Source organism: Tupaia chinensis, unplaced genomic scaffold (assembly GCF_000334495.1).
Source record: "Tupaia chinensis unplaced genomic scaffold, TupChi_1.0 Scaffold139457_1, whole genome shotgun sequence".
Lineage (NCBI taxonomy): Eukaryota > Metazoa > Chordata > Mammalia > Scandentia > Tupaiidae > Tupaia > Tupaia belangeri.
In genome coordinates, this window is record NW_006199342.1 from 489,301 (window position 1) to 512,696 (window position 23,396).

The window sequence follows — 23,396 nt, forward strand, 5'->3', positions numbered from 1 at the left end:
GAAAGAGTTATATGATATGAGCGCTAGCTTCTTATGCATTCGTCACAATTGAAATTAGTGGTTTCATAAATATGGGAACCTATCATCAAAGGTTTAAAATATCCAGCCATGCAATAAATGGGAACACTATCAGGAGCCACCTTCTACAGATAAACACAAACCATAAAATCTTATTTCTAAATAGAGATGAAGAGACTCTCTCACTTCCTGTGCATTCTGGAAGATGGGATATTGTTTGTTTAATCCAAGATTTAGATTTATTGCACTGTTCAGCTCACTAGTATTTCCAGCCTTTAGTTTTTCCAGGAGGAGTTAGGTTCTCCCATGGTGGGTACATTCACATAAACAATGCACTTTGACCCTTATGGAGACATTCTCAAATGAGTCATGAATACTACAGATTTCTGATTATAAATGATATTTTAGAAAGATCACATTCACTAGAATGAAATATAGAATTTTTTTTTGAGAGGTTTTTGCTATAGGGCGTGTGCACGCACCAGAAAGACAGAGAGACAGAAAGCAAAAACTCACCCCCTGGTGGGATGGCTATCCCATAATCCCTTCGCCTCCATTCTCCTCTCGGGATCTTGGGCACGCACGCACACGCACCCGGAATGAGTTTAAGCCACTGGGTCTGGGACTCAAACCGTGGTCGACTACATGGGAGTCCAGCAACATAACCATTACGCTAACTGCTGGTCCTGAAATATAGAATATTTAACATGTGTGCCTTTTTCTTTTTTCTTCATCACATCTGATTCCTAGTTGAGACATAGAGGAAAAGGACCTATGTTCCCATTGATCTCTTAATAAAACAAGTTTCCATTGGGATGAAAAAGAGTGGGTTTGTATTGTTTTAAGAGAGGATCCAATTGTTTATATGCCTTACTTGGGTGGATAATTTCCTAATTTCATTTTCCTTTGGAGTGGTGCCACTTTAAACACTTTTAAAGGTACTACAAAACTCCTTCTGGCCTGCGCCAGAGAACTCATGTCAGGAAAGTCCATTATTTTATTTCCTTTGCATATTATTTCCCTTTGTGGTTTTTTTTTTTTTTTTTTTTTTTTTATCCTGTGATACGAATCCGGTCCTTATCACTGAGGGCTACGTCCTGGAAAGTAACTGTTTTCTGGCAGACATATTTTCCTGATTTGTTTCCCACATGGAATGTAAGTTGTGGTCTTAATTCTTATTTCTTTTGTGTTAGGTGAAAGAAATTTACTCATCTAGACTTCTTTTTTTCTTCTCATCTTGGAACTTTTTTGTCCCAAGTTTTTTTCAAACTACCTCCCAAACCCAGACTCTCTAGGTTTTGAAACTAGTACTTGTGAAGTTTTCTTCATTTCAAAGTGTGTTTACTTAGCACTTATGATAAGACAAGGCATAAGAGGCTGTATGAGAAATATAAGAAAATAGGGACCAGCAGTTAGCGTAATGGCTGTGTCGCTGGACTCCCACGTAGTCGACCGCAGTTCAAGTCCCGGACCGGGCGGCTTAAACTCACACCGGGCGCGTGTGCGTGCGTGCCCGCCCAAGATCCCAAGAGGAGAATGGAGGAGAAGGAATAGCAGCGTGGCCATCCCCCCGGGGGAGTGATTGCTCGCTTTCTATCTCTCTGTCTCTCTCTGTATTTCTGGTGAGCGCACGTGCCCTATAGCGAAAACCTCTCCAAAAAAAATAAATAAATAAAAAGAAATATAAGAGAATAAAAACCACAGTCAGAAAGAAGACTAGATACTGGAAAATAGTTAGAAAACTCATTATGTACCAATACAGGTAGAATTCCTTGATAATTTTTCTGAGTTATTTTTCATCTCAGCATTCATATAGCACTCTATAGTTCAAAACTGTTTTACAATTTAATTCATTTTTTATTTTAAGTATAATTAAAAAACACATAAAATTTACCATCTTAACCATTTGGATTCAATAGTGTTAATTATATTCACATTATTGTGCAACCGAACTCCAGAACATTGTCATCTTGTAAAACTAAAACTTTATACCCATTAAGTAACATCTCCATTTTTCCACCCCTCAGCTCTGGTAAAGAACCAAGAGTGTTATAGGTATTACTTCACCACCAGGATGGCAAGAATAAAAAAGACATTAAACTTTAGTGACACTAAAGTTCAATCACCTATTTAAAATCAAATGTTGACATACTGCTGGCATTAAATAGTCTTTTTTTTTTTCTGAGTTTTTAATTCAGTTCAGTGCTAAAAAGTTCAAATTAGTTACCACCCATGAGTATTTAAAAATATTTTGTTACTCATCTGAATTCTATTTAGGATCAAACTTGATGCAGGAAGAAGATACGTGGATATTAAGTTATGTGTCAAATGGTACTTTAAATATTTGTAATCTTCCCAGTTATTCTATAAAGTATGTTATTATGTTCCTAGTTCTGCTAATGGCTAAACTAGTGAGGCATGGAAAAGTTAAATAACTTGCCCTAAATTCCAGTGCTGATGAGTAGCGTAGCCCATATATGAACCTTGCAAGCCAAGCTGGAATCTTTGCTCTTTGTTTACATTCATTTGTTTGTTTTTTAGTGTGCCAGAGAGAAAGAGAAAGCAGGGAAGAGGGAGGAAATAAACCCCAATAGCACGGGATCACACTATGATCTCTTCTCCACTCCTCTGCCTTGTCTGGATTTGTGATACTTACGCTCATGCACCCAGTATATTTTTCAAGCCACCGGGGCTGTGGTTTGAACCACCCAGTCAGCCATGTAGGATCTGGCTCTCTTAATCACTAGGCTATAGGGCCTGCTTGAGTCTTTCCCCTTAATCCCTGTATTATCCTGCCATCTAGGTCATTAAACATATCAAAGTAAAAATATTCATGAAATATTATCAGAGGGATCAGAAAAAATGGAAAGTAGGGGAGGAAAAAAACTAATATTTGTTTGGTATGTCCTTTATACTTAACACTTTATAAAATATTTCAATCATCTTAATAGCTATTCCAGTTAGATTGTAATACCTCTGTTATCAAATGTGGAAACAAAAGCTCAGAGAAATTTAGGAGCTTTCCTATGATCACCTGCTTGTAAGTTGCAAGGTCTGGATTTGAACACAAAGATGTGTTCATAAGAGGGCTAGAATATGTCCTGTTTAAAAGTATCTTCTTGTATAGAAGTATATGATATATATTATATAATGAACTTGTGACTATCATATATAAATAGTATGTATTGTAGAATGATGAGACCCTGATACCCTAACAATGATATATAATATATACATAATTGATTATAGAGATACAGCACTTCTATACCGAACATATTGTAGCCCTCTTAAGAATTATATATATATAAACATATATATATATTTACACATATATAATATAGATATCTATATTATAGAATATTCTATTAATTATTATACATAATGTATATATTAAAAAGATTATATCGTTTCTCATCCATTTTCTTTTCTTTTTCCTTTTTTTTCTAATTTGCCAAAGGACATGTGCACTTGCTGGAGAGAGCGAGACAGAGAGAAAAAGTACCCCCCAGAGGCATAGTCAGACCACAAATCCTTCTCCTCCATCTCTTCCTTTCAGAATTCTGGGTACATGCAGCCAGACACCTGACATGGCTTATTTTTAGTTTTTTTTTTTTTGGAGAGGTTTTTTTCTTTTTTTTCTTTTGCTATAGGGCGTATGTTCTCGCCAGAAAGACAGAGAGAGACAGAGAGACAGAAAGCAAGAAATAACCCCCCAGAGGGGATGGCCACATCGCAATCTCTTCTCCTCCACTCTCCTCTCGGGATCTTGAGCACACACGTATACACGCCCAGCGTGAGTTTAAGCCACCGGATTCAGGACTCAAACTGCAGTAGGCTGCATGGGAGTTCAGTGACATAACCATTATGCTAACTGCTGGTCCCAACATGGCTTTTTTTGAGAGAGAGAGATTTTTGCTGTAGGGGCACATGTGCTCACCAGAGAGACAGAAAGTGCAGAATCAATCCCTAGGGCAATGGCCATGCTAAAATCCCTTCTCCTCTGTTCTCTTCTCGGGATTTTGGGCATGCAAGCACATGCACCCAGCATGAGTTTCAATCCACTGGGTCCAGGACTTGAACTGGTGCCGGCCATGTGGGTGTCCAGTGCTTAATCACTAAACCACTTGCTGGCTCCTGGCATGTCTTCTCAAGTTGCCAGGTCTGGGACTCAACCTACATAATTGGCCGTGTGGGATCCACCAGCCTAATCACCAGGGCACAGGTTGGCCTTATTTTCTATTTTTTAGCCTTTTCATCTTTAAGAAGGATGATAAGACCCTGAAGCCCTAATAATCAGAAAATTTGAAACGCAAAGTGGGACAAAAGGCTGTTCAAAGAGAGCACTATGTCAAACTAGAAAGTTAACTTTGCTGTCAAACTTTTTTGTTTGTTTTATTTTGTCAAAGGGCACATGTATGCACCAGAAAGGAGAGAGACAGGGAAATATAGAGAGAGTAAAAGTAAGAATGCACCTCGTGGAGGCGGGGGGGGGGGGGGGGGGGGTAGCGCCCGTGCCCCCCCCCAGGGGGGATGGCTATGCCACTGTCCCTTCTCCATTCTCCTCTTGTGATTTTGGGCACACAGACACACACACATGCCCGGTGTGATTTTTAAGCTGCCAGATCCGGGATTCAAATTGTGGTTGGTCATATGAGAGTCCAGCACCTTAACTACTATGCCATGTGCTGGCCCTGCTGTCAAACTTCAAATGTTACAGTTTCCACTACAGCAAAAAGGTAAAGTTCCTTAGACCCTATGTTTTGTATTTATCTTCAAAAATAAAATCTTTAGTTGAACCTAGCCTTGGTGTCAGGGTCTAGTAGGAATCAGGTGTAGTCTATCCTTTCAGGTTTAGTCTAGGCTTAGACAAGTTTTGCCAAAGGAATACTGTTCTTCTATTAATACTGTGCATTCTCTTGTGCAGGCAAGAAAGTAGGTAGAAGAGGGGAATGGGTAAAATCCTGAAGAAAACAAACTTTTCAATCATCTTAGGAAAGCTAGTCTGACTAGATAGGTGTATAAAAGTAATGAACATGACTTTTGGGGAAATTTCTACTCGAATCTTCTTAGACTAGTTATTCCTACATACTTACTTTGAGTTAGTGGTACTTTAATATGTATTGTTCATAGGTTAACTAAATAAAAATAGACTTTTAAAGATCATATTTCCCTTGCTCCCTCACTCCAAAAATGGCTTAAGATACAAAGAGTTTCAGAAACCTTTAACCTAATGCAATAGAATTAGATTTTTAAATAAATGGCTATGTCTTGATTTATTAGGTTGTCAGGAAAATTCATGATGTATTTTTCTGTTTTTCTATGTAAAAATGTATCATGACTTTTCCAACCCAGTAGTATAATATCACTGAGAACGCTTTCACATTTAATCTTACTTGCTGTCAGTTCTCTGATCCACGGTGAAGTGAGGTATCATCCTCTCTCGATCCAAGTTGCTGAGTCCCTGAAGTGTGTAAGATCATAGGGAAGAACATTAGACAACAGTTCAAGCTCTCTGGAACTTCTTTTCTATTTTATTTATTTATGTTATTATTTAAATTTGCTGTATGGCATGTGTACTCACGAGAGAGAGAGAGCGCAAGCCGCCAGGTTCAGGACTTGAACCACAGTTGGCCAGATGGGAATCTAGCACCTTGACCACCATGCCACCTGCTGACCCCAGGGCTTCTTCTCTACTGGACATTGTTTTGCTATCTTAATTTGAACGCATCATCTCCATTTAAAGCCGAGGTTCATTTTTAGATCAGTTCTCTGGCCTTTTCTTCTGGGTATGAGATGAGAATGTACTTATTCTAAGAATAATTACCATTATTCTTTTTCAAACATCAGTTCTCGCTCTGTGCACATTGTGTGTGCACTGTGTCTTGGGTTTACTGTCTCTGTAAAGAAACAGGAAACGGCGACACACAAGCTTTTCATTGAACCAGATGAATCCAAAAGCACCTGTCTTAGGCATTTGTGGTTCTCATGAATTTGCAAGAGTCCATGTGGAAGGAGGAAGGACAGGCAGTGTGTCACGTAGCACACAGATCCTGACCTCTGATGACTCTCCTGAGATTAGTTGTACGTCCTGGCCCATCTGGGATTGAGGACTTGCTCATTGTTTGAGTCCCGAACCTTTATTCCTTGGGAATAAAATCCTCAGGTCCTCCTGGGTTGATCTACCGTGGTGGTTCCGGTGGTTCCTAGTTTTCCTCCTCTGAAACAGCAGTGGTTTTGGCTTCTGTTTGCATGGGTCCCAGAGATCACCTCTCCTTTCTTCCCACCTTGACCTTGCCTATCACACCTGCCACATGAAATTTAAAAACTATTACATATGGTCTTATTCAGTGGAAAAGCTTGATGCTGAAGAGTTTATAAAATATCCTACTTTTTATGTCAAAAGAGGGAGATAATTAAAATAAATTTGAATTTGCCTAAGAAAGTCTGAAAGGTATACAAGACACTAATAAAAGTGATTAATTGCTATGGAGTAAGAGTAGTGTTCAATTTGAATAGGCGTGGGACAAGCTGAGAGTGAGAATTTTTACTATCCTTTCATAATTTGAACTATGAGAGTGCACTACCATCTAAAAATTACTCATTTAAAATTAACTTTCAGAAGCAGATAAGCTGGATCATTTCCGATGTCTTGTAGGATGGGTTGATCTACCGTGGTGGTTCCTAGTTTTCCTCCTCTGAAACAGCAGTGGTTTTGGCTTCTGTTTGCATGGGTCCCAGAGATCACCTCTCCTTTCTTCCCACCTTGACCTTGCCTATCACACCTGCCACATGAAATTTAAAAACTATTACATATGGTCTTATTCAGTGGAAAAGCTTGATGCTGAAGAGTTTATAAAATATCCTACTTTTTATGTCAAAAGAGGGAGATAATTAAAATAAATTTGAATTTGCCTAAGAAAGTCTGAAAGGTATACAAGACACTAATAAAAGTGATTAATTGCTATGGAGTAAGAGTAGTGTTCAATTTGAATAGGCGTGGGACAAGCTGAGAGTGAGAATTTTTACTATCCTTTCATAATTTGAACTATGAGAGTGCACTACCATCTAAAAATTACTCATTTAAAATTAACTTTCAGAAGCAGATAAGCTGGATCATTTCCGATGTCTTGTAGGAAACTTAGAAAGTATCTTACCTCTTATGCAAAAATCGAAACATTTGTAGTTATCAACTCAGGTTGGAAAATGCAAAGGTGTAAGTAGTGTTTTGATTGGACACATGTGGCTTCAACTAGATTTTAGCTGCGTCACTGGAAAATGTCATTGGCCCCTCTGTCTCAGTATCCTTATCTGTATGAGGGAAATAAAAATAATTGCTTAGATTGTCTTTTAGGGATATTGAGAGGATTGATGAGAAAATAAATATGAAAATGTTCTCTAAGCATCAAATAGATGGTTACTATCAGGCTTCTGGGGGAAATTGTGACACTAATTTCCCAAGAGAAGAAGGGGTGTAGATCTCTCCATCTTCCGCTTTCTCAAGACTTGGGCAGGTTTCAGACTCTCCAGGGGTGACAAGAGGAACCAGAGTTCTCCTTTTATATTTTTACCCTGAAAACCTACAGAACCTTTGGTTTCTGCTAGAAGAAAACTCTATTTTTTAAAACATTTATTTGAGGGGCCGGCAGGTGGCATGGTGGTTAAGGTGCTGGACTCCCACATAACCGTCCACGGTTCAAGTCCTGAACCTGGAGACTTGCTTCCTACTTTCTCTTTCTCTCTTTCTGTCTCTCTCTGGTCAAACAAATACTAATGATGATAATAAATGAAATAAAATAATTCTTTAAAAAAAGGGACCTTTGATACCTTCTTGATTAGTCAAGACTCTTTGCTGCTGATGAATCATAACATTTTTAATAAACAGAGAATTTATGAGTTCCATGTAACTGCAAATGACCTTTGGGCATGTTTGAATCCAGGTGTTTAAAAGGTATGATTAGAAATCTGTCTCCCTCTTTTTTGAGTCTTATGTTCCTGCATGTCGCTTTTTTTTATAGTTTCTATTTATTTGTGTCTTCCACGAGTGAGAGTGATAGAGAGAGACAGCAGTCCACCAGGATCTTGACACCACAGTTCACTCCAGCTTCAACCAACCTGACGTTTCTTTTCTTTTTTTTTGGAGAAGTTTTTGCTATAGGGCACGTGCACTCGCCAGAAAGACAGAGACAGAGAGACAGGAAGCAAGAAATCATCCCTCAGGGGAAATGACCATGCCACAATCCATTCTCCTCCATTCTCTTGGGATCTTGGGCATGCACACACATGTGCCCGACGTGAGTTTAAGCCACTGGGTCCGCGGGGACCAGCAGTTAGTGTAATGGCTATGTCGCTGGACTCCCATGTGGTCGACCGTGGTTCGCATCCCGGACCCGGTGGCTTAAAACTCACGCCGGGCACGTGTGCGTGCATGCCCAAGATCCCGAGAGGAGAATGGAGGAGAAGGGATTGCAGCATGACCATCCCCCCGGGGAATGATTTCTCACTTTCTCTCTCTATGTCTCTGTCTGTCTGGCGAGTGCACGCACCCTATAGCGAAAACCTCTCCCAAAAAAAAGAAAAAAAAAAAAAAAGCCACTGGGTCTGGGACTCGAACTGCAGTCGACTACATAGGAGCCCAGCGACATAGCCATTACACCAACTGCTGGTCCCTCAACCTGATGTTTCAACAATCATGCTGCCCTGTGTGCTCAGGGAGGTCTCCAGATGGGAAGAATGTTGGAACATTGTTACATGGATCAGCCTCAGAGAGCTTGCTTGGTACTTTACCACTGCAGTGCCATTTGGCCTCTGGCTTTTTCCTTTTTATTTTTTTAAACTTAAGCTCTCCTCTTATGGAGGCAAGATGACTGTGAGCAACTCTAGGTTCATATCCAGCTAGTTTAAATGGCTCCAAAAGAAAGAGAAAGCCTTACTTTCCTATTATTCCAGCAAAATTCTTGGGCTTGGATTTTATTGGTGCAATTTAGGCACGTGACCCTTTCTAATCCAATCACCACTGGCAAGGAGATATTGTTCTCTGATTGGATAAGCCTGGTAGCCTAGTAGCCTAGAGTCCAAGGGTGAGGTTAGCTTCTCACACATGAAATGGACTAAGAGGGGGGAAAGGTCATTTCTGAAAAGAGAACAACCCCTAGGGTGGTTTCTAAAAGAAGTAGAAAAGGATGCCAGACATGCTGTCTTCTCTCCTTCCTCCCAAAAATGATACTTAGGTCCCCAGTATCTACTCTATGCCATATGTTATTTTTGGCATTATGGAAATGAAATGATAAGACATTCCTCATAGAGCTTGGACTAGTATGTGGATATACAATTATTTACCTACGAATGTGGCCATGAGCATAGTAAATGCTATAACAGAAATCACAGCATTAGTTAATATTGATTCAGTGCTTTGCTTTCTAGGCACTGATCTAACCCTTTTACTTTGTTTAACTCATTTGATCTCCAAAAAAAAAAACCAGAAAGGTAGTAGCTATTGTATTATCCCATTTTGCAGATGAGGAAGCTGAGGCATAGAGAAGTTATTTGGAAGTACTTTACCACACAAAGCACAAAGATTAATTCTAGTCAGTCAGGATAGTGAGGTAGCCTGCAGGGGCTGCTGTTTGAAGCGGACAGATATCTAGGGAGGCTTTCACCAGAGAATGGTAGGAAAACAGTCTAGTTCCAGGAAGAAAAAACAATAAAGAAGGAATGCAGTTGAAGAGGTAGAGGAGATATTTAGGAGATATTAAAAAGTAAAGCTGAGGACCAGCAGATGGTGGAATGGTTACGTCACTGGACTCCCATGTAGTTGACTATAGTTCGAGTCCTGGACCCAGTGGCTTAAAACTCATACCAGGTGCATGGGAGTGTGTGCCAAAGATCCCAAGAGGATTATGATGATAATAAAAAAAAATAAAAAAATAAAAAGATCCCAAGAGGAGAATGGATTGCAGCATGGCCATCCCCCCTTGGGGGTGATTTCTTGCTTTCTGTCTCTCTGTCTCTCCAGCAAGCACATGCACTATATAACAAAAATCTCTTTGAAAAAAAGAAAAAAAAAAGTAAAGCTGGACTTTAACACTGGGCTTGTAAAAAAAGAGGTGGAGGGAACCAGCAGTTAGCGTAATGGCTATGTCGCTGGATTCCCACGTAGTCGACCGCGGTTTGTGTCCCAGACCCGGTGGCTTAAAACTCACGCCAGGCGCGTGTGCGTGCGTGCCCAAGATCCCGAGAGGAGAATGGAGGAGAAGGGATTGTGGCGTGACCATCCCCCCTGGGGGGTGATTTCTCGCTTTCTGTCTCTATGTCTCTCTCTGTCTGTCTGGCGAGCGCACGCGCCCTACAGTGAAAATCTCTCAAAAAAATAAATAAATAAATAAATAAAATAAATAAAAGAGGTGGAAAAACAGGGGGTGAGGGCCAGCCACATGGCCTAGTGTTTTAAGGGAGCCAGAGCCCACATAGCCAGCCACGGTTCAAATCCCAGCCCTAGGAGCTTGGAAAACACACCAGATGTGTGTGTGTGTGTGTGTGTGTGTGTGTGTATACCCCACATCTGATGGGATAGGAAGATCAGAAGGGATTGCAGTGTATCCATGCCCCATTGGGGGTTGCTCTCCTTCCTTTTCCTTACCCTCCTGTCTCTGTCTCACTTCAGTGAATGCATGTGCCCTCTGGCAATTAAAAAAAAAATGGGTGAAAGAATAGTTAGTTGGGACCAGTTGTAAAGCTTTCAAGGAGTTCAGCTTGTTCTATAGTCTGTTGCAGTCTGAGTGGGAAATTGGCACGATTCGATAAACAAGAAATAGCCAGACCCCTGAGAGCTTTTAGGTGGGGGTGCTCGCTTTGTTTCTTTGCCTTATCGTCTTGGGAATTTGGGAAGGTTTTTGCCTATGTCCTGTTGGGTGGTATTGCAGTGGTCATTTCTTTAAATGAATGTGCTAGCCTTAGTGAAGGGTCTTTTGAAAAGGAGACTATTTTCTGACATTCTGTTTTCTGTAACTGCTATTGAAAAGGGGCAAAGCCACGCCAAGCTCTTATAGAACACTCTCGACACAAGACAAGCGGTTTTCTGTGTTCCTGTCACAGTTTTACAGTAAGGGCATTCAGTGCTCAGAACCCAGAAGATAACATGGCACGCTCACTTCATCGTCTTCTGTTTGCTCTTCTATTTTGTTCAGTCATTAAACAGTGTTAGAATTGAGAATTAGGACTCTCTCTCCTCGCCAAATGAAAACACAAGTGACTTGTTGACTACAAGATTTACTCTCACAGATACTTCCAGACGAATAGGAAATCCTGGCCAAGTATCCACAGAAAGGAGCCAGGGCCATATGCCCCGGCCTCCTTTCCTGAATGCCGGCTCCACGCCTACCACTGCGTGCCCAGAAGGACATCATAAATCATGGGGAATTTACGACAAGCCTAGTCGTGTGCTACGCCCTGCCAGTTGCTGGTGTCTGTCCTCTGCACTGTGAGCTCCCTTCAGGGCACACAGAGACTTTTTCAGATGTCTCAAAGGGTAAAAAGCTGAGAATTTTTCTCTTCAACTGGTCGAGCCAAAGAGTTAAGGGAGGGAGAAGACAGATGACTCTTGTTCCTTGGTTTTGCCACAGGGCCTCACTGGCACTCTCCTACTAGCAGCCAGACGGGTGAGACAAGACCACCACAGCCTATTTTCTTTTACTCACTTATTTCACAACTCCATAGATGTTTTGAGTGCCTGCAGCCTGCAGATCACCATTGGGGCCACAGCAGTATGCAAAACAGAATTTTGGTTCTCACTGAGATATTTAGACATGTTAGGAGGCGGGGTGCGTTTTGGAGAGAAAGAAGACAGGGAACGATGGGGAGGGGAACACGCCGTTCTGTATCAGGTCTGCAGAGAAGGGATTATGGTGAGGTGACCTGTGAGCAGAGTTGAAGGCCAAGATGGAGTGAGCCAAACGTTATCTGGGGAAATAGCGTCCTGGTAGGACAGAGGCCACTGTGCACGCATGCCTCGGGGAGGACCAGCAGGGGCCAGAGGGCTGGAGCAGAGAGAACCAGCAAGGATGGTCAAGAGACAGGCAGGTGGGAGGAGGGACAGCCAAGAGGGGTGGCTTAGCAATTGAGCAGAGTTGTTGAGCTATTCAGAGCAGTTGTGGGCGATCATTGGAAGTTTTTGGTAAATTGGTTTTCTTCAAATACTTAAAAAGCCAGAGTGTAAGCTTGAAGTCAGGAAAATAGAGACAATGATTCTTTCACTACCTAGAGAGAATTAGGATGTGTGCCGTTGCAGTTGGGACTGAACCGTCTCAACAGTTCATCCGATGTAGAGTGAAACAGAAGTCATGGTTTGGCTTGATCTTGGTGTAAAAAATCACTCCCACATTTTCAAGTGGGATAAGGGTAATAACGGGTTGTCAATTAACTCACCCGGTGACAGAGGTCTTCGTGGAGAAATCTAGCTACTGCATCCTGTGATCTGCACCCCACTAGCCTCTTCCCTGGCAACGTATTGTTTAGGGCACAGCTGCAGAGAGCCCCCCCCATGTTATTAATGTGGTTACACAGATTGGTGTGCACTTCAGAGTCAAAGAGCAACAGGTGGTTACCTGCACTCAGATAAACCCGCTTTGCTCTCAGTGAATATGTGGAGCTGGCTGAAGCTGTTTCCTGCTCAGACTTAGGCTAGTCTAGAGCCACAGGGAGTTTGGGTTTGATTTGCGTGCAAATGTTACAAGGAATGTGATTTTGACTCCTTACGATGAATACCTTCCTAAGAATGAGGTGGGGCTGGCTCTGTGGCCTGGTGGTTAAGGCAGCCTGATGCCGGATCCCAGCCACAGCTTGAGAGAGACACCAGGCGTATGTGGGCATGTGCACTAAATCCCTAACAGAGGGAGAGTTGGAGAAGGTATTGTGTTGTGGCATGACCATTCCCCATAAGGAATGCTTTCTTTTCTCCCTCTGTCTGTCTGTCTGTCTGTCTCTCTGGCAAGCACACACGCACCCTAGCAAAAACAATAACAAAAATGAATCAGGGTGAACAATAACCAGCATTGGCTGGACCGTCAGTGAGCATCCAGCCCCAACTGTGCAAAGCAGGTGAGCCCAGCTGAGGAATGTTCCCGAGAGGACTCCGGCTTTGCGAGGCAGGTTGGACTAGAATGACCTCTCAGATTCATTCCAATGAAAAACCCCTCGGAGCCCATGAAAAAGCGTCCGGTGAATGTGTTCTGCAAACATACAGACACTATATAAACACAAGGCAAATATTTTTAAAGGTGAAGAATGAGAGGCTTGTACTTCTGTGTGAGCAGCGGTTGGAATTTTGTGCCCTAGCAGCATACCTTCCATGCTCAGTCGCCTGTAGTCTGTCCCCATTGGCCCTGCACACAGTTATCTGCATTATGTGTTAAAAATGCTCTCAGCCCAAGACCAAACAAACAGTCAATGGCATTTTTCTATCAGGGCCTGTTTATAGGAGGTAGAGCAGAAGAACAAAGCTGTTGGTTCTGATTCCTGGCAAGAAGCCATCGCTGCTGCTTCAAAGGTCCAGAGTTTACAAGGAAGAAAGAGGAGGAATTTTTAGTTTACAAGGAAGAAAGAGGAGGAATTTGTAGCCAAGATTATGTTAGCATCAAAGCAACAGAAAACTCAAAACTAAAGCTATAGAATCTTCTGGGGTCCATCATGGAAAGGCAGAAACAAAAATGGGGTATGTTCCAGGTTCTCAGGTGGTTTGTTAGTGCAAGAATGAAAGTTTTTAAAGGTGCCCCAAACAGATTACAGAACAGCCTTGACCAGAGATACAGGGTTGCACTCCATTTGAGCTGGACGAGTTGTTCTTCGTGATCATGGAATCTTGTCCCTTATTTTACAGATAATGGATTAGAGAGGCCCAGGAACTGGAAGTGACTGCTCAAGGTCATCTAGCTTGTAGGAGTTTGGGGACTAGAATCCAGAATTCTTGACATCATTTTCTGTTTTTAGGCAACTTTCCAGAAGCAGCAAACAATTAAATGTTCTGTTTCATGTGAGCAAAGGGCAGCTGAAGATGAAGGCAACCATAGTGGGTGTGTTCTGAGTTGGTATTATGTTTGCTTTGCCAGGATGTAGGCAGAACCCTGGGACCCATGGTACTTTGCCACCTCCACCCTCACACTTAGGTTAAACCACAAACCTGTGGGCTCATCCCCAGGAGTGGGGGCCAAGACAGCTCTCGCAAGAAGTCTATGGAGTCTTGCCACCCCCTAAGTCCAGTCAAGTGGGAATGGGTTTGTCCAACCTGGGGAGGCAGCAGGCGATCAGGGTCCTCCTAAACCACCTGTAGAATCTGGGCAGTGTTCCACCTGTCATTGTGGGTGTTGTTTGGCTTCCTGTGCTGATAAGGGTTCTCTCCTCTCTGACAAGAGTCTGACAAATTGACAATGTACTTGAATAACAGCACTCTTTCACGTAAAAGAACTCCACTAAAGCACTCCTCACTCCCATGCAAGGTTAACTTTATCCATTGAAATCACTGATTTTTTTATATTTTTAAAATTTTTAATTTTTAATTTTTTTTTAATTTTTAAATTTGCTCTAGGGCATGTGTGCCCTCCAGAGACAGACAGACAGACAGACAGACAGAAAGAGTGGAAACCAGCCCCCAAAGGGGACGGCCAAGCCACAGTCCCTTCTCCATTTCTCCCCTCAAGCCACTGGGCGCACACACCCGCGCACACACACCTGTTCCCCAGGCTACCGGGTTCAGTTCCCCATAGCCATAGTCAGACATGTGGGATCCAGCCACCTTAGTCACCACGCTACCAGCTAATCTGAAATCACCAGCCTTTAAGAGAGCTGTTGTTACTTGCTTCTGTGTATGTTTAGAGGAAGGGAAGGGCCTGTATATTTCTTCATTTAAATGCATCAGATATTCATTGCCATTGTTTAAATAATTTATTCATTCATTTTCTTGTTTGGTTATATTGTGATTCTCTCCCCAGAACATGTTTGTCAAACAAAGAGGATAAATACTGTACAAAAAAATAAAAAACCAAGTGAAGTCAGGTTGTGGAGAAGGAGGAAGCAGATTTCATCCATGAATTGTCATATAAAATCTATGTTAAATGTCAAGTTTTACTCTGACTTTTCTAGCAACTAGGATAAAAATGGAATAAAGAATTCCGAAATATTTAAAAAAAGGGGGGAAATTCAGTATTGAGACTAAGTGTTGTTATTCTCAGGCTCCTGTCAGTAGCAAACACTTACTGAAGACTTTCATGTGCTTAAGACTAAGCTTGTGGCCCACGGCACACCCTCCTTTCCCCAGTGCACCTTCCCGGTCCTTGCTTCAGGCCACCTGGAGCACTGAGAAAACATGTTCTCAGTGTTGTCACAAGCTCCCTTTGTGTGTGTCAGGGAGTGTGTTGGAGTGATGGGCTTGGTTTGGCTCCCGTTTAGTTGCCCTTATGTCACCCAGTGCTGCAGGATTTGTAGATTGTGAGGTCAGGGGTAGGAATCTTAAGGACAGTTAGAAATCTGGTCCTACTGTGGCTACTCAGGCTCCAAAAAGGGCACCGTTTCTTCTCCTGAAAGTGTCCCAGACCCTTTATCAGACCCTTCTCTGTTGTGTCAAGGTCCTTTGAACAGGTCCTTGAGGGGACTAGAGCTCTGAAGAATGCACTCCCGGAAATGCTGACTCAAATGCTGACATCATTAGGTGAGGGAACCAGCAGTTAGCGTAATGGCTATGTTGCTGGACTCCCACGTAGCCGACCGCGGTTCGCGTCCCGGACCTGGTGGCTTAAAACTCACGCCGGCGTGTGTGCGTGCGTGCCCAAGATCCTGAGAGGAGAATGGAGAAGAAGGGATTGTGGCGTGACCATCCCCTCTGGGGGGTGATTTCTCGCTTTCTGTCTCTATGTCTCTCTCTGTCTACCTGGCGAGCGCACGTGCCCTATAGCAAAAACCTCTAAAAAAAAAAATCATTAGGTGATGTGACCGCGTATTAAAGTTATTGGCTCCTGAAAGGGGGTTATGGTGCTGGTGGTTACAAAGACACGTAGTGTTCAGGAACCACATCGTACGTATACAAGGTGAATACTACTGAGCTGCTGCACTCCGTTCTGAGGTTGTACCAGGACTTCAGATTCTTTTCTTGAAGGGAGAAGGATCAGTGTGGATATTCATATCCCTGTACAGACCTGTGAAAGCTGCCTGTTTGTTTGTTTGTTTGTTTGTTTGTTTGTTTGTTTGTTTGTTTGTTTGTTTGTTTGTTTGTTTGTTTGTTTGTTTGTTTGTTTGTTTGTTTGTTTGTTTGTTTGTTTGTTTGTTTGTTTGTTTGTTTGTTTGTTTGTTTGTTTGTTTGTTTGTTTGTTTGTTTGTTTGTTTGTTTGTTTGTTTGTTTGTTTGTTTGTTTGTTTGTTTGTTTGTTTGTTTGTTTGTTTGTTTGTTTGTTTGTTTGTTTGTTTGTTTGTTTGTTTGTTTGTTTGTTTGTTTGTTTGTTTGTTTGTTTGTTTTTAAGAGAGATTTTTTGCTATAGGATGTGTGTGCTCTACAGAGAGAGAGATAGAAAGGGAGAAATTACCCCCTCAGGGGACATGGCCATGCCACAATCTCTTCTCCTCTTAGGATTTTGGGCACATACACACACACACACACACACACACACACACACCTGGCATGAGTTTAAGCCACCAGATCTGGGACTTGAACTGCGGTTGACTACTTGGGAGTCTAGCAACATCACCATTATGCCATCTGCTGGGCCTGCTGGCTGTTCTTAACTCCCTTCTCCATCCTCCTATGACTTAGGATTTATCAGGTGATATACCGGAACCCTCTAGAAAATGTGACTGTCAGGGAAAAGTTTCAAAAATACGATGTGTTGGATTTTTGTAATAGGCGCATGCAACAAAACACTTGATAAATAGTCTCTCTGAGATTCAGATGAGTTATCTGAATATTTTACAAAATGTTTGATGATAACATGTATGATAATATTGCTAAGTGGACTAATATGCAGTGTATTGATGCTGGGAAAATCCATTTTGCAATGCCATATAGTGAGTGAATGTACAAAAATTATATGAAAGAAAATTGAAGTAAAGCGTGTGGGTGATTGGTTTTAAACTTAAGCATACATGTCCTCTACATATTCTGCATAGCCATAGAAGTATTTGATTTGGAATGCATCATTATTCAAGAAAGGACCATTTCAAGGTGAGAAGTGGCATTTGTGCTCTGTAGTTGGTATGGAACCATATGTCTGAACTCTTGGCCAAAGATTAGCATTTGAAAGACCAGAGGCAGAGGCTGGTGTCCTCAGCCCCTTTCCTAGCTGTGTTGATTCTACTCCAGTCTCATGTTTTGCTAACAGCGGGGGTTGAGCCCTCGTGTACAAAGAATGGATGTGCTCGATTCTACTTGGTATGTTTTTCATAATTATTTTAAGCAATGCATTGATTCTCACTTGTGCTTATTCTTTTCAAAAGTATTAGAAAGGAAGATATCCACAAGACAAAGTAGAGAGGAGCTGATAAGAAGGGGAGTTCTTAAAGAATTGCCTGATCAAGGTGAGGAAATTAATCATACATTTAAAATAAGTTGATCCTTCGTTCTTTGATCTTTCTTTCATTTTTCTTTTGCAATTTAAAATGATCACAGTCTTTGCGAGATAAAGCAGTGAGCACCACACTTCAAGAATGGGGCTTTAATGCGGCATGGCTTTGTAGGCTGCAGCGCATCTGACATATTTTAGAAAAGAAACCCAATAACTTTCCTGGTGAATCCTTCACCAGTGTCACTCGAAACCCCAAATTCTACAAAGGTACACCTGTGGCTAGAGATACAGATAAGGTACTGATGCTTACATGACTCTTTCTCTTCTCTGTTCTTGAGCTTCAGTCTTTCTATTCAAGTTAAACTCAATTGTCTGCGTAAATGCAAAGCTTTTGCTTGTTTCTTGTCTTACTTGTTTCTTAAGACTATCAGTAAAAGAAAACAGAAAAGAGATAGCAAACATGCCTCTTGCCCTTTATACCATATGATACACTTGAATGTACACATAAGGCATGGGACCAATTCACTTAACCTGCTTTATGCATTCTCCCAAGTAACTTCTCCAGTATGCTATTTTCATTTATCTGAATCTTAGTTGCCTCTCCTTTTCACTAACAATGATTATTTACTGACAAGCATTTCTCCCCTACTTCTAGTCTTCCCCCTTTTCTCTCTATCCTCCCAAGGAATAATCTTGCTCAGAAAAGACAGAGATTAGATTTAAAAAAACCATTAGTTGATTGCCTCTCAGAAGAAGACACCAACACTGGCTATTTTTCCAAATAAATGATACAGAATGTTTTTCTTCATTCCCACTACTATTGAAAGTTAAGGACAATAGAAACAATGCAAGTATTAAACAAAATAGGCAATCCTTAAAAAAGAAAAAAGTTAAAACATGACATCACAACAGTGTTCATGCCTCCCCCCACCCAAACATTTACTGGAGTAAAGTATTACTATAGGAAAAAAATAAAATGCTATTAATTTGGAATTGAAATAATAGTATTTTTTTTTCATGATACGTTGCTTGCAAAGAACTTAACTTTTTTTATATTCACTAGTATAAATAGAAATGATATCCTTTTTCCAACGTCTAACTAATTCCAAAATGGAGCTGGGAGAAGCCTTGTTGTTTTTTTCCTGCTTCAACGAAAATAGGGAAACCTGGAGTGAATAAGACCATCTTTCTTGCACTCTCACAGATTTGTGCATTTTACGTCAGTTTCTGACCTAGCAAATTTTCCGCTACTTTTTGTATGAACTTTATGTCTGCCCTCATTTTCTATTACCTGGAAGCTATTTAATTCCTATCTGGGGTTTTTAAAAATAAAACAAAGCACATTCTTAACTTTTTAAGTTTTGAGTTAAGCTTGCAGAACCGAAATTAATCTCCTGTCCAGTCTCTCTGGGCTCAGCAGAGATATTAAGTAGTCACTGAAAGTACATGCTGAGCTGTCAGATGTATGGAGTGGGCTGGTGCATTTATTTCCTATTCTTTATTTTAAAATATTTTTAAATGGAAAATATACAATTAGACAGTTAGTGGGCTTAAAGATAGAGGTGGGAAACCCTCTTTTTTCTAACTAAAAAACATAGGTAGAGGACCAGCCAAGTGGTGCGGTAGTTAGGCAGCTGGATCCTATTTGGTCAGTTGCATGGTTCAAGTCCCAGATCACATAGTTTAAAAACACACCAGGTGCGGGTGCATGCATGCCCAAAATCTCGAGAAGAGAGTGGAGGAAAAGGGATTGTGGCATGGCCATCCTCCCTGAGTTCTCACCACCTATCCCCACCGCATCTCTCTGTAGCAAGCACATGTACCCTATAGCTTAATTAATTAATTAATTAAATTATAGGTCTAAAAAAAAGTTTACTTTTTCAAAAAACAAGTCGCAATAGGCAATTAAAAAAATGCTTAGTACAACTTAGTTTTTATTCTGTCTAATCAATCAAACTATTTGCATCTTAGATTACAAATTGGGGGCCAACATGCTTTTTTTCCCTAGAAACATGACCCTGTTTGATCTTTTCATTTAACTTTTGCAGATAAACATTAATAGCCTTAAACTAGGAAGGCATAACTCAGTTTTTAACCTGTCATAGTTTAGTGTTTGGGAAGACTTTTACCTCCCACCTTTTATACAGTCCCTACATAGAACCACAGAAATGACTGAATGTTTAGCAGTTCCCATGAATGCTTACTTTAAATAGAGTCTTTCCTCCTGTTTAGCTAAGGTCTGGAGAAAACAGGTTTTTGTTTTTGTTTTTTTTTTTTGTCATTTTCCCAAAAAGAATTAACTTGAGGATTTTGTCCCGAGAGATAGAAGCTGCTGTTCTTGGTGACAGCCTCCTCTCTTCTGCCAGGGAAGATTTTCAGTCTTGGCCTTGACCTCCCTGACCTTGCACTCTAGACAGTGCTTGTCACTTAGGCCTTTTTTTTTCCCCCCCAGGGGACCAGCGAGACTTCTTAATTCTCTCCATACATTAATACTTTGGGTCGATCCCCATCCCATGCTGCTCGTATTATATCTCCTTGCTATTATTATTATTATTCCTTTTAGCTATCTTTTTAAAACCAGATATACCTTCAGTCTAAAAGTTCAGCCACCGGTCATCTCTCCTGAGAAGTCCATGGTCAAGTAGACCTTGGACTAGGCAAAGTTGGTCCTTATCCCTAGTCCTTTCCTTCCATCTTTCCCTTCATGTTAACATGAGAGTTTTTAGGTGGTTTTGCCTATCTGCCATCCTCCTTTCCTTTTCTCCTGTGGTTTACTTTTAACCTCCTAAATGACTTGCCTTCTGCCTTTACTGTGCATGATTTTCGCTTTACATCTATTCCTCCTTTGACTGTATTTCCCATTCACTTGTTTACCAGAAATAAATAAACCCTGCCAAACTCTCTCCTGCTTTTCATTTAACCACTTATTTCTATTTGTGCTTGAGCTTTCATTTGACTTTCAGCTTACAAATATTTTCAGAGTTTTCTCTTTTCTTTTGCCTACAAATTGTTCTGGAAGACTCATTGGATGGGCCTCCTATTTTAACCTGCTGCCTCGCTCTGCATCTTCAATTGCATTTCTTTGCTGGGCTTGTATTTTACTTATATACATACACTGTAACCAGGACTTACCTATTTTAATCCTAAAACAACTTTCTCAACACGCAATACTAGAAAACCTCTTCAATACACATACCCATGAATAAAGAACTTCAGTTCTCCTCTGTTTTACTCTTGAATTCCATATTTATCAAAACATGTCTCTTTTTTCTACAGTTTTTCTTGCTTTATTTCATGCCCCAAAGTAAGTACCTTTCTGCATCATTGACAATTTGTTTCCATCACTTGATGATTCAGTTTCTTCTATGCCACAACTATTTGATTTTCCTTCTAGTTTTTCTGTTCAAAATTTTAAAAATCAATGATTTAATCCACTAAAGACTTATACTGTAATAATGCTTAAAGTAGAGTTGAGTTGTCATTAAAGGGTCTTCAGTATATTTTACTACTAGCTAAAGTAAAAATGAAAAACTAAGATAAATTTATGTTTGAGTTAAAAACTGAGTATTTTTATATGAACAAGTGGTTTTCTCTTTTTTGGAGTTTTTAATTCCTAAGTTATTTTCACTTTATCTGGTTATTTTCACTTATATTGGTGACCCTTTCTCCTTTTTAATGGCTCATTGCTCAGGACCTAATAATAGACCTAATAATAGGAATTAAAATCTTTTGAGGTCCAAGCATACACTGGATGGAGCTGCCTGGCAGGCTGAGGCCATAGGGGAAGTCCAGGTTTGATTCCCGGCCCACCCTGAAACACCAGTACAGTGATACTTGCCTATAATCCCAGCTACTCGGGAGGCCAAGGCAGGAGGCTCATGACACAGTGAGACCCTGTCTACAACAACACACACATATACACACAGATCTTTTGGGTTCTTTTTGGGTTGACATATGCGCCTTTAAAAATTCTTACCTTAATTTTATTATAGTAATTAAGATTTACTTGCAGTAATTATTGTCTACTTTAGTTTAATGTATGAATCAGATTATAGCTTCTTGGAAGTTATATAACTAAGCAACAATTAGTTTCTTGTTTTGAATATGACATAATTCCATGACATGTATTTTATTTATTAAAATGTCATGCCTGTTTTTGTTAAGAAGGGTAATGGGTCTTATGGCTGAATCTAAGATTTCAATATATTTGCTGAAAATTTGAAAAATTGTTTGATAATAATTGTGAAAATAAAATTATCAAAAAATGCATGTAAAAAGCTCCACATACATTTCTGTAAGCTTGCTAAGTCAGAACTTCAACTCATTATTTTTTCTTCTATAGTAGTAGCAAAGCATCTTAATTTTTCCACATATGAACTAGAGTTCACCTTTTTTTAAAGTATTATTTTTATTTAACTTTATTTATTTATTTATTTATTTTAATTTGACCAGAGAGGCACAGAGAGAAAAAGGGGTGGGGAGTAAGAAAGCAAGTCACCAGGTCCGGGACTTGAACTGTGGTAAGCCATGTGGGAGTCTATCGTCTTTAACAACCATGTCACCTGTTAGCCCCTAGAGTTAATTTTTCAAGCGTCAGTGAATTAAAAGTTTTGGCAAAGTCACTTTCATGTTAGAAACCTCTCCCCACAGGAGTTATGAAAAGCCAGGGGTAAAAATTGGTCTTTATGAATTGTAATAGATATTGGAAATTTTATTTTTAGATGTGATTTTTTTTAAATAATTTATTTAACTTTATTTATCATCATTTTTTAAAAATTTTTTACAGGGCACATGCACTCACCAGAGAGATACAGAGAGAGGAAGAGAGAGGAAAAGTGAGAAAACAATTCGCTGGTTCTGGGACTCAAACCGTGGTTGACTATGTGGGAGTCCACAGACTTAACCACCATGCCACCCTCTGGCCCCTTATCTGTGATTTTTAAAACTTCCTCTGTAATTATTTTTTCATGTTTTTCCCTCAATGTTTTTGAAATATTAGGCCAACTTAAGGAATTTTTAATCAGTTATATACTAAGTACCTGAGTACATTTAAAATCTTTCCTTAAATAAGAAAATGAAAATAAAATTAGCTTTGTTACCATCTTTTCCCTGACTATGGAGTAGCAATTTTATTCTGTGTGAACTAATATTTCACACATGGACTACACTCTGAAGACAGTGGTGCTTGAGAATTTCCATATTCTCCCACTAATTATATGTGTAATTTACATTTCATGTTCTTCGTGTATTTGCATTCACCTTGTGTTTGTGGTAGTGTTAAAATGTCTATTTCATTTTCCAGATTATTCTTTTTATCACTTAGTTTCTGAAAGACAAACACGTAAGTGTTGACTTCAACAAAACCTAAGTACAAAGCAGAGAGACTCTGCTGCCCTGGAATATTATATAATTAGGATAATCATCTCTCCTGTCTTAGAATGGCATGTGGACATTCCCTCTATATCCACATTCCTCCAAAACTGTGGACTTCCTGCTCTTTTGTTTTTTAACAAATTATGTAGGAAAATATGGTAAAACACTGCGGGGTACATTTGGTTCCCACAAAAAGAAACATGAACCCAAATCCCATAACCCTGGTTTCTAGGAAACTGATTTTTAAAAAGCCATCAAGTTAGACATCTAGGTGTTTCTTTCCCATTTTAGATGGAGATGTAACAGTTAACTTTGAAAATTCAAACGGGCACATGATACCCATCGGAGAGGAAGCTACCCGAGAGGAAAATATAGTAAAATCTGAAGAAGGTAATGGCTCTGTATCTGAAAAAACACCACCTCGGGAGGAAAAGGCAGAAGATAAGAAAGGTAAAAAAAAAAAAAAAGA

General features: G+C 40.3%; 1 protein-coding gene across 1 annotated transcript in view; it reads left to right on the forward strand.

The window, feature by feature from the left end:
• PHACTR2 (phosphatase and actin regulator 2) overlaps window positions 1-23,396 on the forward strand; it is a 193,243-nt gene that overhangs the window by 66,703 nt on the left and 103,144 nt on the right. Inside the window, exons 3-4 of the mRNA XM_006161910.3 lie at window positions 17,487-17,567; window positions 23,219-23,377. Of these exons, the coding sequence (XP_006161972.1) occupies window positions 17,487-17,567; window positions 23,219-23,377 (240 nt within the window). The remainder of the gene's footprint in view (window positions 1-17,486; window positions 17,568-23,218; window positions 23,378-23,396) is intronic.